The sequence below is a fragment of the Pan troglodytes genome, chromosome 3 (assembly GCF_028858775.2).
Source record: "Pan troglodytes isolate AG18354 chromosome 3, NHGRI_mPanTro3-v2.0_pri, whole genome shotgun sequence".
Taxonomy (NCBI): domain Eukaryota; kingdom Metazoa; phylum Chordata; class Mammalia; order Primates; family Hominidae; genus Pan; species Pan troglodytes.
In genome coordinates, this window is record NC_072401.2 from 37,668,206 (window position 1) to 37,683,365 (window position 15,160).

The following is a 15,160-nucleotide window of genomic DNA, read 5'->3' on the forward strand; positions in this document are numbered from 1 at the left end:
TAAGGCTGGAGAAATACCATTTTTAATCAAAACAAAATTCAAGTATAAAGCGACAAGATTATTTTGTGTACAATAATTGGAATAAATGTGTAGCCTTCCATTGTAATACCTTTGAAGAATAGCCTTCGTTTCAGTGCTGAATTTGTTTTCAAAAATCAGTCATATTATCTCTATAGTTTATTTCCATTTTGCATTGAGATATTATTCTATGGTGTGGGAAAATTGGGAAAGAAAATATTTTGGAAGACATTTAAGTTATTATCTAAGCCTATCTGAAGAAATGATAGTGTGAGGCCATTATGAATTCAAATTTGACTCTCTCTTTTTAGAAAAAATTTAGGATTATTTGTTTTTTACAGATTGCTTTATTGTTAGGTAATCTTGATATTTAAATAACAGTGTTTGATTTCAACGGGTAAGATTTGTTAGGGCTTTATTTGCTGGCTTTTTGTTTTTAGACCAATTTAGCACATTATAAAAAGCATGATAAATTAGCTTCCCTAAGAAGTTTTTAAAACAAGTGAGATGGTTTTAAGTAAAAAAGGTAATATCAAATTACTTTCCTAAGGTTTTATGCTGAAATGATGAAATAAGTAAAGACACATAAAATGTGCTGTCAACAAGTTAGTATTCCAATAAATGGTAAATTAGATTCTAGACACTGCAGTGCCTGGACATTAGGCTAAAAGCTAAACTTAATGTTTTAAAGTATGTAATAAATCTTGTCTTGTTGAGCACTTTATGTTCCAAGTGTTTTTTGCCAGTTATTGATCATGCAGATATATGGCATAGCTGTCTGCCCAAAATGGTGTTTTGTATTGCGTGAGTTGGTTGTTTCATTTATTTATTTCCTCAGTGTCTTCCCGGTTGCTTGATTTTTATCTTTTTCATCATTTTTTTCCCATAAAGACATATGGGAAAGAACAATTTAAGGAGAAAAGCTGGAGGCAGGAGAATATTTTTTAACAAAGTTACTGAAGTAAGAAGACATGGAGCTATGAAGGCCTGGATGAGGGCAATACTGGTAGCCAAACTATAAGGAAATAACAGATGCAAAACTATTACAAAAGACTTCCATCAGTGGCAAATAAATGATGTGATACTTTGGCTTTTGAAATAAAGGAAAATAAATAATGAAAGCACTGTTATGACATTTTTTACCCTGATCATTTGGTTCACATGTAGTTAGTTCTTTGTATTTGCAATGCAAATAGGTGTGTATGGTATTATTTTTTAAATAGCTTTATTGAGATATAATTCACATGTAAAATTCACCCACTTGAAGTGTATGATTCAGTGGTTTTTAGTACATTCACAATTGTGTAATAGTTAGGAAAATCAATTTTAGAACATTTTCATAACTCCAAGAAGAAACCCTGTGCCCTCTAGCTATGACTCCCCAAGCACCCCATTCTCCTCCTCACTAGCCCTAAGCAACCGCTAATCTGCTTTTTGTCTCTATGGATTTGCCTATTCTGCACATTTCATGTAAATGGAATCATACAATATGTGGTCTTTTGTGACTGGATTCTTTTACTTAATGCTTTCAAGGTTCATCCATGTGGTAGCATGCAATGTATTTCACTGCATTACTTATTATTCCTCAATAGTATGCCATTCTATGGATTATGTCTTATTTATTTATCTGTTGATCACTTGATGGACATTTGCAATATTTCTGTATTTGGGCTGTTATGAATACTGCTGCTATGAACACTCGTGTACAAGTTTTTATGTGGACATATGTTTTCATTTCTGTTGAGTATATGCCTAGTAGTAGAATTATCAGGTCATGTGGTAAGTCTCTGTTTAACCATTTGTGAAACTGCCAGACTGTTTCCAAAGTGGCTGAGCCATTTTGTATTCCCATCAGCAATGTATGAGGGTTCCAGTGTCTCCACATTCTTGCCAACACTTATAATTATCAGTCTTTTTTTATTATAGCCACCTTGTGAAGTGTTATTATACTTTTGATTTGTACTTACTGATAACTAATAATATTAAGCATCTTTTTATGTTGGAAATTTGTATATATTCTGTGAAGAAATGTCTACTCAGATCGTTTGCCCATTTTTAAGTGAGTTATTTGTCCTTTTATTACTGAGTTGTAGGAGTTCTTTATATATTCTAGACAAAAAAACCCATACAACTATGATCTGCAAATGTTTTCTTTCATTTTGTGTTTACTATTTTAACCTTCTTGATACTGTCATTTAAATCATAATTTTAAAAAAATTTTAAGTAGGTTCAATTTATTTTTTATTTGGTTGCTTGTATTTTTAGCATCATATCCAATAAACTATTGTTGAATCCAAGCTCACAAAGATTTACTCCTGGCCTGGTGCAGTGGCTCATGCCTGTAATCCCAGCACTTTGAGAAGCCGAGGCAGGTGGATCACCTGAGGTTAGGAGTTAGAGGCCAGCATGGCCAACATGGCAAAATCCCGTCTCTACTAAAAATACATAAATTAGCCAGGCATGGTGGCGGGCACCTGTAATCCTAGCTACTCAGGAGGCTGAGGCAGGGAGAATCGCTTGAACCTGGGAGGCAGAGGTTGTAGTGAGCTGAAATCATGCCACTGCACTCCAGCCTGGGCAGCAGAGGGATACTCTGTCTCAAAAAAAAGAAACCTACTACTTCTATGTTTTTCCCTTAGGAGTTTAATAGTTTTGACTCTGAAATTTATGCCTATGATCTCTGTTGAGTTAATTAATTTTACATGGTGTGAGGTAGGGGCTAAGCTTCATTCTTTCGCATGTGAATATCCAGTTGCCCCAACACCATTTGTCGAAAAGGTTATGGATGTGACATTGAATTGTTTTAGTACCCTTATTGAAAATCAGTTGACCTTATGTGTGAAGATTTATTTCTGGATTCTCTATTTTATTCCATTGATTACTATGTCTATCCTTATGCCAGCACTATACTGTCTTAATTATTGTGGTTTTGTAGTAAGTTTGAAATCCAGAAGTGTGAGTTCTTCAACTTTATTCTTCTTTTGTAAGATTGTTTTGGTCATCTTGGGTTTTTTGAATTTCCATATGAACTTTAGGATTAGCTTGTCAATTTCTGCAAATAAACCAACTAGGGGATTTATAGTGATTGGATTGAATCTGTAGGTTAATTTGGGGAGTATTGCCATCCTAACAATATTAAGTCTCCTAGTCTATGAACATGGAATGTCTTTCATTTATTTACATCTTCTTTAATTTCTTTCAACAATTTTTCTGTAGTTTTCAAAGTATAAATCTTGCATTTCTTTTGTTAAATTTATTCCTAAGTTTTCTTAGTGATCTTATGAATGAAATTGTTTCTTTCTGGTGCTCTTTTAAATTGAATTGTTTCTTTCTGATGCTGTTTTAAATTGAATTGTTATTTAATTTCATCAGATTTTTTCATTGCTAGTGTATAGAAATAGGTTTTTGTATATTGATCTTGCATCCTACAACCTTACCCAATTCATTGATTAGTTCATTTATAGTTTATAGCTACAAATTTTCCTCTCAGTACTACTTTAGCTGCATCCTATAAATTTTAGTATGTTGTTCCTTTATTTTCATTCGTCTCAAAGTATCCCTTTTATTTCCCTTTTGACTTCTTTCTCATTGACTATTTAGGAGTATATTCGTTTCCACAAATTTGTAAATTTCCTAAATTTTTTTGTATGATTGATTTATAATTTTATTCCACCATATTCAGAGAACATACTTTGTATGATATGAATTTATTTAGATTTATTGAGGCTTGTTTTATGAACTAATATGTATTCCATCCTGGAGAAGGTCCTATGTGTGCCTGAGAAAAATAAATTCTGCTGTTTCTGGGTAGATTATTTCATAGACATATGTTCTAATTTGTTTATAGTATTGTCAAGTCTTCTAATTTTATATCTTCTTACCAGTTGTTCCTCCCTTTATTGAATGTAGGATATTTAAGTCTCCACACATCTACAACCATCTGATCTGTTTACAGTTTATACCAATTTAATTTATACCAATTAAATTATACAATTTATACCAATTTAATTTATACCAATTAAATTATACAATTTATACCAATTTAATTTATTAAAATTATACAGTTTATACCAATTTAATTTAATAATGCCACACATCTACAACCATCTGATCTGTTTACAATTTATACCAATTTAATTCTAGTGAACTGTAGAAAGATTATTCCTATATTGCTCTATTTCCTTTTCCTCCCTTTTGTGCTATTATTGTTATCCCTGCTACAGCTAGGTATGTTACAAATTCAATGGCATACTGTTATAATTATTACTTTATATAATTGTATGACATTTAAAGAAGATCAGAGAAGAGCAAGTATATATTTATAGCTTTTCTTAAATTAACCTTCATATTTACCATTTTTTATTTGCTCTAAATAAGACCTTCCTCAACCGCATCCAAATGGTGTCAGCCGAAAGAATCAAGGCGAGATTATGTGTATAGTTCTTGGTTTGTGCATGGCACAACTAAAGGGTGCCATACACATTGCAGTGGATTTGTATATTTATTTTGATGAGTTATTGGCATATGGTCTTACAATGATTTAATGATTTCAGTATGTTGTAACAATTATGATTTCAGTATGTTATCACAATTTTCTGGTAGCTAGAAGTAAAGTGACTAGAGGAACAAGTGCTTTTTAAAATCATACAAAAATGGAGTATGATCCCTAGTGGCAGTCCCATAAGGATCTCGAACTAAGAAGCTGTGTGGTGCTCTGGTCTCAACCCAGTCCGAAGAGAACCAGAAAATAAGAGTAAGTTGGATTCCAGTTGGCTAACTCTAAACAAGCCTAGTTCTTTAATATTCAACTGTTAACAAGTTCATTAACATTCAACATTTAACAAGTTCTTTAACATACTAATGGCCTCAGCCATTTAGTTTTCCCACATAAATCACCTCCTCCACCGACAAGCCACACAAACATCACAGAGAAGAACCTGCCCTGATTCTTGCTCTCCTTCTGTCCCAGAGGCATGGATCAAAAAACTGGCAGAGAAGACATGAGGTCCTACCACCCTTGGGGACTGACCTTGACATGGTGACCACACCCATGGGTAAAGCCCAGTGAATTCCAGGCCATGACCAACCAGTGAAGCCATCCATTCTCACACTTGCCAACTTTTCTTTTTCCTTTTTCTTTCTTTTTTTTTTTTTTTTGTTGAATTTTAAGATCCTTGCCTGTGGTTAATTCATATATATATCCACACACACACACACACACACACATACATATACTTTAAGTTCTGAGATACATGTGCCATGTGCAGAACATGCAGGTTTGTTACATAGGTATACATGTGCCATGGTGGTTTGCTGCACCCATCGACCCGTCATCTACATTAGGTATTTCTCCTAATGCTATCCCTCCCCTAGTACCCCACCCCACAACAGGCCCCTGTGTGTGATGTTCCCCTCCCTGTGTGCATGTGTTCTCATTGTTCAACTCCCACTTATGAGTGAGTCATGTCGTGTTTGGTTTTCTGTTCCTGTGTAAGTTTGCTGAGAATGATGGTTTCCAGCTTCATCCATGTCCCTGCAGAGGACATGAACTCATCCTTTTTTATGGCTGAATAGTATTCCATGGTGTATATGTGCCACATTTTCTTTATCCAGTCTATCACTGATGGGCATCTGGGTTGGTTCCAAGTCTTTGCTATTGTGAATACTACCACAATAAACATATGTGTGCATGTGTTTTTACAGTAGAATGATTTCTAATCCTTTGATTATATACCCAGTAATGGGATTGCTGGGTCAAATGGTATTTCTGTTTCTAGATCCTTGAGGAATCGCCACACTGTCTTCCACAGTGGTCGAGCTAATTTACACTCCCACCAACAGTGAAAAAGCGTTCTGATTTCTCCACATCCTCTCCAGCATCTGTTGTTTCCTGAGTTTTTGATGATCACCATTCTAACTGGCATGAGATGGTATCTCATTGTGGTTCTGATTTGCACTTCTCTAATGACCAGTGATCATGAGCTGTTTTTTCATGTTTGTGGGCTGCATAAATGTCTTCTTTTCTGAAAACTGTCTGTTCATATCCTTTGCCCACTTTTTGATTGGGTTGTTTGTTTTTTTTCTTGTAAATTTGTTTAAGTTCCTTATGGATGCTGGATATTAGCCCTTTGTCAGATGGATAGATTGCAAAAACTTTCTCCTATTCTGTAGGTTGCCTGTTCACTCTGATGATAGTTTCTTTTGCTGTGCAGAAGCTCTTCAGTTTAATTAGATCCCATTTGTCAATTTTGGCTTTTGTTGCCATTGCTTTTGGTGTTTTAGTCATGAAGTCCTTGCCCTTGCCTATGACCTGAATGGTATTGGCTAGGTTTTATTCTAGAGTTCTTATGGTTTTAGGTCTTACATTTAAGTCTTTAATACATCTTGAGTTAATTTTTATATAAGTTATAAGGAAGGGATCCAGTTTCAGTTTTCTGCATATGGCTAGCCAGTTTTCCCAACACCATTTATTAAATAGGGAATCCTTTCCCCATTGCTTGTTTTTGTCATGTTTGTCAAAGATCAGATGATTGTAGATGTGTGGCATTATTTCTGAGGCCTCTTTCCTGTTCCATTGGTCTATATATCTGTTTTGGTACCAGTATCGTGCTGTTTTCATTACTGTAGCCTTGTAGTATAGTTTGAAGTCAGGTAGTGCAATGCCTCCAGCTTTGTTCTTTTTACTTAGGATTGTCTTGGCTATATGGGCTCTTTTTTTGGTTGCATATGAAATTTAAAGTAGTTTTTCCTAATTCTGTGAAGAAAGTCAATGATAGCTTGATGGGGATAGCATTGAATCTATAAATTACTTTGGACAGTATGGCTATTTTCACGATATTGATTCTTCCTATCCATGAGCATGGGATGTTTTCCATTTGTTTGTGCCCTCTCTTACTTCCTTGAGCAGTATTTTGTAGTTCTCCTTGAAGAGGCCCTTCACATCTCTTGTAAGTTGTATTTCTAGGTATTTTATTCTCTTAGTAGCTGTTGTGAATGGGAGTTCACTCATGATTTGGCTCTCTGTTTCTCTGTTATTGGTGTATAGGAATGCTTGTGATTTTTGCACATTGATTTTGTATCCTGAGACTTTGCTGAAGTTGCTTATCAGCTTAAGGAGTTTTTGGGCTGAGACGGTGGAGTTTTCTAAATATACAATCATGTCATCTGCAAAGAGAGACAATTGGACCTCCTCTCTTCTTATCTGAATACCCTTTATTGCTTTCTTTTGCCTGATTGCCCTGGCCAGAACTTCAAATGCTATGTTGAATAGGAGTGATGAAAAAGAGCAACCTCGTCTTGCGCCAGTTTTCAAAGAGAATGTTTCCAGTTTTTGCCCATTGAGTATGATATTGAATGTGGGTTTGTCATAAATAGCTGTTATTATTTTGAGATACATTCCATCAATATCTAGTTTATTGAGTGTTTTTAGCATAAAGGGGTGTTGAATTTTATTGAAGGCCTTTTCTGCATGTATTGAGATAATCATGTGGTTTTTGACATTGGTTCTGTTTAGGTGATAGATTAAATTGATTTGTGTATGTTGAACCAGCCTTGCATCCCAGGGATGAAGCTGACTTGATCTTGGTGGATAAGCTTTTTGATGTGCTGCTGGATTCAGTTTGCCAGTATTTTATTGAGGATTTTTGCATCAATGTTTGTCAGGGATATTGGCATGAAATTTTCTTTTTTTTGTTGTGTCTCTGCCAGGTTTTGGTATCAGAATGATGCTGGCCTTATAAAATAAGTTAGGGAGGATTCCCTCTTTTTCTATTGTTGGAATAGTTTCAGAAGGAATGGTGCCAGCTCCTCTTTGTACCCTCAGTAGAATCCAGCTGTGAATCCATCTGGTCCTGGACTTTTTTTGGCTCGTAGGCTATTAATTACTGCCTCAATTTCAGAACTTGTTATTGGTCTATTGAGGGATTCAACTTCTTCCTGGTTTAGACTTGGGAGGCTGTATGTGTCCAGGAATTTATCCATTTCTTCTAGATTTTCTAATTTATTTGCAAAGAGGTGTTTATAGTATTCTCTGATGGTAGTTTGTATTTCTGTGGGATCAATGGTGATATCCCCTTTATCATTTTTTATTGTATCTATTTGGTTCTGTCTTTTCTTCTTTATTAATCTGGCTAGCAGTCTATCAATTTTGTTAATCTTTTCAAAAAAACAGCTCCTGGATTCATTGGTTTTTTAAAGAGTTATTCGTGTCTCTATCTCTTTCCGTTCTGCTCTGATCTTAGTTATTTCTTGTCTTCTGCTAGCTTTAGAATTCGTTTGCTCTTCCTTCTCTAGTTCTTTTACTTGTGATGTTAGGGTGTCGATTTTAGATCTTTCCTGCTTTCTCCTGTGGGCATTTTAGTGCTATAAATTTCCCTCTAAACACTGCTTTAGCTATGTCCCAGAGATTCTGGTATGTTGTGTCTTCATTCTCATTGGTTTCAAAGAACATCTTTATTTCTGCCTTCATTTCATTATTTACCTAGTAGTCATTCAGGAGCGGTTTGTTCAGTTTCCATGTAGTTGTGCGGTTTTGAGTGAGTTTCATAATCCTGAGTTCTAATTTGATTGCACTGTGGTCTGAGAGACTATTTGTTATGATTTCCATTCTTTTGCATTTGCTGAGGAGTGTTTCACTTCCAATTATGGGGTCAATTTTAGAATAAGTGTGATGATGTGCTGAGAAGAATGTATATTCTGTTGATTTGGGGTGGAGGGTTCTGTAGGTGTCTATTAAGTCCCCTGGTCCAGAGCTGAGTTCAAGTCCTGAATATCCTTGTTAATTTTCTGTCTTGTTCATCTGTCTAATATTGACAGAGGGATATTAAAGACTCCCGCTATTATTATATGGGAGTCTAAGTCTCTTTGTAGGCCTCTAAGAACTTGCTTTATGAATCTTGGTGCTCTTGTATTGGGTGCATATCCCCTGGTCCAGAGCTGAGTTCAAGTCCTGAATATTCTTGCTAATTTTCTGTCTCATTCATCTGTCTAATATTGACAGAGGGGTGTTGAAGTCTCCTGCTATTATTATGTGGGAGTCTGAGTCTTTTGTAGGCCTCTGAGAACTTGCTTTATGAATCTGGGTGCTCCCGTATTGGGTGCATATATATTTAGGATAGTTAGCTCTTGTTGCATTGATCCCTTTACCATTATGTAATGCCCTTCTTTGTCTATTTTGATCTTTGTTGGTTTAAAGTCTGTTTTATCAGAGACTAGGATTGGTTTTACTTTTTGCTTTCCATTTGCTTGGTAAATATTCCTCCATCCCTTTATTTTGAGCCTATCTATATCTTTGCACATGAGATGGGTCTCCTGAATACAGCACACTGATGGGTCTTGACTCCTTATCCAATTTGCCAGCCTGTGTCTTTTAATTGGGGCATTTAGCCCATTTGTATTTAAGGTTAATATTGTTATGTGTGAATTTCATCCTATCATTATGATGCTAGCTGGTTATTTTGCCCATTAGTTGATGTAGTTTCTTCATAGTGTCAATCGTCTTTACAATTTGGTATGTTTTTACAGTGGCTTGTACTGGTTTTTCCTTTCCATATTTAATGCTTCCTACAGGGGCTCTTGTAAGGCAGGCCTGATGGTGACAAAATCTCTCAGCATTTGCTTGTTTGTAAAGGATTTTATTTCTCCTTTCTTTTGAAGGTTAGTTTGGCTGGATATGAAATTCTGGGTTGAAAATTCTTTCTTTAAGAATGTTGAATATTGGCCGCCACTCTCTTCTGGCTTGTAGTGTTTCTACAGAGAGATTTACTGTTTGTCTAATGGGCTTCCCTTTCCCAACCTTTCTCTATGGCTGCCCCTAACATTTTTTCCTTCATTTCAACCTTGGTGAATCTGATGATTATGTATCTTTGGGTTTCTCTTCTCAATTCTCTGATTTCCTGAATTTGAATGTTGGCCGGTCTTACTAGGTTGGGGAAGTTCTCCTGGATAATATCCTAAAGGGTGTTTTCCAACTTTGTTCTATTCTCCCTGTCACTTTTCAGATACACCAATCAAACTTAGGTTTGGTCTTTTCACATAGTGCCATATTTCTTGGAAGCTTTGTTTGTTTCTTTTCATTTTTTTTTCTCTAATCTTGTCTTCATGCTTTATTTCATTAAGTTGATCTTCAATCTCTGATATCCTTTCTTCTGCTTGATCGATTCAGCTATTGATACTTATGTATGCTTCACGAAGTTCTCATGCTATGTTTTTCAGCTCCATCAGGTCATTTATGTTCTTCTCTAAAGTGGTTATTCTAGTTAGCAGTTCCTGTAACTTTTTATCAAGGTTCTTAGCTTTTTTGCATTGGGTTGGAACATGCTCCTTTAGCTTGGTGGAGTTTGTTATTACCCATCTTCCGAAGCCTACTTCTGTCAATTCATCAAACTCATTCTCCGCCCAGTTTTGTTCCCTTGCTGGCAAGAAGTTGTGATCCTTTGGAGGAGAAGAGGCATTCGGTTTTTGGAATTTTCAGCCTTTTTGCGCTGGTTTTTTCTCATCTTTGTGGCTTTATCTACTTTTGTTCTTTGATGCTGGTGACCTTAGGATGGGGTGTGTGGACATCCTTTTTGTTGATGTTGATGCTATTCCTTTCTGTTTCTTAGTTTTCCTTCCAACACTCAGGACCCTCTGCTGCAGGTCTCCTGGAGTTTGCTGGAGGTCCACTCCAGACCCTCTTTGCCTGGGTGTCACCAGCGGAGGCTGCAGAACAGCAAAGATTGCTGCCTGTTCCTTCCTCTGGAAGCTTCATCCCAGATGGGCACCCACCAGATGACAGCCAGAGCTCTCCTGTATGAGATGTCTGTCAACCCATGCTGGGAGCTGTCTCCCAATCAGGAGGCATGGGGGATCAGGGACCCACTTGAGGAGGCAGTCTGTCCCTTAGCAGAGCTTGAGAGCTGTGCTGGGAGATCCACTGCTGTCTTCAGAGCCGATAGGCAGGAATGTTTAAGTCTGCCGAAGCTGTGCCCACTGCCGCCTCTTCCCCCAGGCACTCTGTCCCAGGGAGGTGGGAGTTTTATCTATAAGCCCCTGACTGGGCTGCTGCCTGTCTTTCAGAGATGCCCTGCCCAGAGAGGAGGAACCTAGAGAGGCAGTCTACTTGCCAGCTTTTCTTAACTCATTGTTCAACCAAGGCTATTATTGTCCTTCTCAGGACAGGAGGCCAGAGTAGCATGTGAAGGGGATTCTGCTTCCACTGAGGGAGACACTTCCTCAGCATTTGCAGCAGCTCTGGGAACATCCTTCCCAAGGGTGGTGAGATGGAAAAGTTCATCTTTTGTATTCTAAAACATTAGAAACAAATCCTAGTGTGGCAGGATATTAATTTACCAAAAGGTACTCTGTGGCATGTAAAACACCTGGAAAGATTAACAACAGATAAGCCATAAATGTTTTCTTTACTTTTTCATTTTCTGGAAGCATGACCCTTTGCAAATTATGGCCTGTCCATTATTTAACAAATTAGACTATTTTATAGCCCTATTTATTCATTTATTACTAGATGATTTCTGTGCTCTTCTGAAGCTCAGTAATTTACAACTCTGATCAATGGAACTTATTATGATGTGAAATACTCTGTATCTCCTCTGTCCAACATGAGAGCCAGTATGGGGCTACTGAGCACTTGAGGAACTGAATTTTTTAATTTTTACTAATTTATATTTACTTTTAAGTAGCCCCAGCTAGAGGCTCTCAAATTGGACAATGAAGTTACCTTCTTTGATGTTGTCTTTCTTCGTCTTGTGTGATTAAACTTTGTAAGATAGATTAAAGCATAGAGCCCCCAAAATCAAAATGCTGATATTTTCATATATGACAAAACCCGTGGTATGGGCCATGAGAATATTTTTTAAAGAGCTGTCATTTATTTATCAGCCTTCTAAAACACTCAAATGCACTTAGACAAAGACCTGGAACAAGCTAGATCTGTCGGGGCCCATAGCCAAGAAATGGGAATCACACAAAGTCTCCAGAATCTGCTGGGGCCACAAGGGGAAACTCATACTGTGAGCTTCCATCTCACCAAATGCCGTGCAAGCAGGAGGAAAAGAGTAGGGAGGGTCTTGTTTCCGCTTGTGGGAAGCAAGGAAAGGAAAAGAAGAAATTTTCAAAGCTACAACTGGGAACATTTACTTTATGCAGACAGCAGCTGAGTGAAGGTAATGAAATCCATGATGCTCTCCATAGCACTTTTCAAAGAGTGAACTTGTGAAAGTTTGTTATAGACTGCCAGAGTCTTCCTTAGTAGTCTTTGAAGTAGGGAGATAGAGGATCCTATTATCCTCACTTTTCTGTAAGGCATACCTTTCATTTTTTGCCAGTACATGTTTTTCAGATATATATTGATGAAAGCCAAACTGCTTACAGATAAAACAGACATAAGCAAAATATCTCTCCTCATATGATAAAGTGTGATAATGACAGGGCTTTTTTTTTTAAAAGAAATGTAGGTGTTTGACTTGAAATCAGTGTATAGTAATATTCATTATGGTTTCTTTTCTCAAATTAATACTTATGGTAACATTATATACATTTGGTGATTTAATTGTCTCAAGTATTATGGTAACATCATCCCAGCTGCTTCAAACCTTAAAATTCTGTTTCCATTTCAAGACAACAAAAGCCCATGCTCCAAAACCTTCAACAGTTAGCATTTCATTTTCTCTGGGCCCATGTCAGCAGTATAATCAGAAACAAAATAAGAAATTATAAGGTTCATTCCCAACCCATCATGGAATGAAAAATCTCTCTAAATGGATCTTAAAAATCACTTCCCCTCTGTAAGAGAAAACATGCTGCAAAGAGAAAAATTAAAAGTCACATTAGCTTGACATTGTAAATAAGAACAAAGCCCACATGTAAACTAATGCTCTTCATCCATCTGTCCCCAGGTCATAGATCTGTACTGGGGAGTGGAAGAAGATGAGTGGGACAGCCCAGAGCTCCAGAAGACCCGCATGAAGCTGCTGGAGGATTGCTTGAAAACTTCTGCAGGTCCATGTTTTGTTGTGGGTATAAAAAAACTAATGCTTTATATTAACTTTCAGATGAATGTGAGAATTATTGCTGATTTGTGATTCATAAGGGGTTTTTTAAATGAGGGGGAAAAAGACTTTTTTATGTCTATTTAAACATTTTAAGCTGTCTCCTGGCTCTCAATGTATGAGAACAAAAAGCTTCAACTTTCCATAAGAAGTGCTGCAAATTAACGGTGAATAATTTGAAATGGTAATCAAAGGGATTGACTTGGGTTTGACAACAATTTCTACAATACCTTGTGATCAACAATAAGGATTACCCTTTCAGGCCTACAATAATTATCCTAGGTTTTCTTATCTTATTGTATAATATATTCCATCATAGTGCTTCTAGTTCTTAACACTAGAATTTCTGGCATTTTTTAACAAAATGGCTGAAACATTGTTAAAGTAAATCAAATATACTATGTCTCATCTGCCAGCAGCAAATGGTGCCCTGTGAAAATGTTTGTTTCTACAGTGATTTTCAGCTACATGTTCATTATAAGCTAAAGATCGACAGAGATATTCCAAGTGGAACATTATTATTAATTCATCATTATTGTCTAAAGAATACTCACTCCTCTGTGTTAGCACGGTGGCAGTAAGATAAATAGGTCATTCTATGGCAGGTGGTTGTGCAAAAATCACTGCCTTAATTTAGCTTAAGAAAGACTTACCTTGAATTCAAACAGATCCTACCAATCGATAAGGGAAGTTGCCCCTTTGAACATAGGTTGCTCTAAGACTGACAGACGAGTGTTAAAATTACCAGTGAGTGCTATGAAAAAAAATCACACCGTACTGTTAAAAACTAGATTCAATATATCAGCAAAAGTGTTCTTAATATTTATTTGCATATCCATCTATATTTGGCTCCGCATAGGATTAGGAAGACCTACAGAGATGATATCACAAATCTGACCAGCTGATGGTAAATTTCTTACCCAGGCTAGTAAAGTGTATAAAGTCTGTATCATATAGTATTTGTAGTATTCCATATATAGATAAGTTGTTTACTCACTACCTACTTGAGTGCTACCATGTGCCAAGGGCTGCTCCTAAGTGCTGGGGGTGTGGTAGGTTGACCCATACGAAATTGTTATTTTGTGGGCCAGTTCCTTAGGATTCAACCTTAGAATTGAACTAAGAAGACAAAATTTTTTGCTTTCCCGGAGCTTACATTCTAATGTGGGTGGAAGGGGGAGAGGGCAGGCAAAACCCAAATAAGTAAGATAAACAGTAAGTCAGTTGGTGATAAGTGCTATGGAGAAAAATAGAGAAATGAAAGAAAAGAGAGAATACCAGCGAGGGGAGAGATTTGCTACTTAAGATAAAACAGTCAGAGAAGGCCTCACTGATAAGGTGACTCTGAAGGGGAGATGGAAAGAGGGGCAGGAAAGAACCAGGTGTGGATATTCCAAGTCAGGTATTCCAGGAAGAGGGGTTGGCATGTTCAGGAAACAGCAAGCAGGCCTCTGTGCCTAGAACAAGTATGAATAGGGAGGAGGGCATGGGATATGGGGAACATATCATGGGGCCTTTTCATCTTTTATGATTAAGAGAATATTTTTATTTTTAAGAGTAAGAAGACTATTGTTATGGCTCAGCATAATTGGGAACCATCGATTTTGGAAAGGTAATTTCAGTAAGACAATTCAATTCTGTAATCTTCAAGTTGACTTAAGGTTTTACCTTGAGTGACAGGAAAAACTGCCAAAGTGTTCTGAGCAGAGGAATAAAGTGATTTGACTTGTATTTTAAGCATGGCCTTGGCTGCTGGGTGAAGAATAGGGAACAGAGCAGGCAGACCTTTAGAGAGCTACTGCAATAAGCCAAATGAGAAAAATACGTGGTTTGGGGGGGGTTGGGGGAACGAACACCGAAAAACAGTGTCCTGTGGCCTGAAAAGAATGCAAAAGAAGGCCTGAAAGTTGTGTTAAATATCTGAAGAGCAAGTAGCGGAAGAGATTCTTTTCTGTGGGTCATTGGAGGATAGAACTAGGAAGCAGATTTCAGCTTTGGGTGAAGAAGTTAAAGGATATATAGCTTCCTCTCAGGTTTTTGGATCCAGTATCCCTGGGTTCTGACCTGATATTTCATAGCTGTGTGGCACTGCAGGAGTT

General features: G+C 37.0%; 1 protein-coding gene across 3 annotated transcripts in view; it reads left to right on the forward strand.

Moving 5' to 3' along the window:
* NWD2 (NACHT and WD repeat domain containing 2) overlaps nt 1–15,160 on the forward strand; it is a 204,289-nt gene that overhangs the window by 98,768 nt on the left and 90,361 nt on the right. For 2 of the 3 annotated variants that reach the window (XM_001137884.6, XM_009447496.5), the window contains exon 3: nt 12,909–13,025. In XM_001137884.6, coding sequence (XP_001137884.1) covers nt 12,909–13,025 — 117 coding nt within the window. Of the gene's footprint in view, nt 1–12,908; nt 13,026–15,160 lie in introns of those variants that run through there. The other variant, XM_054683752.1, reaches the window with a different exon arrangement.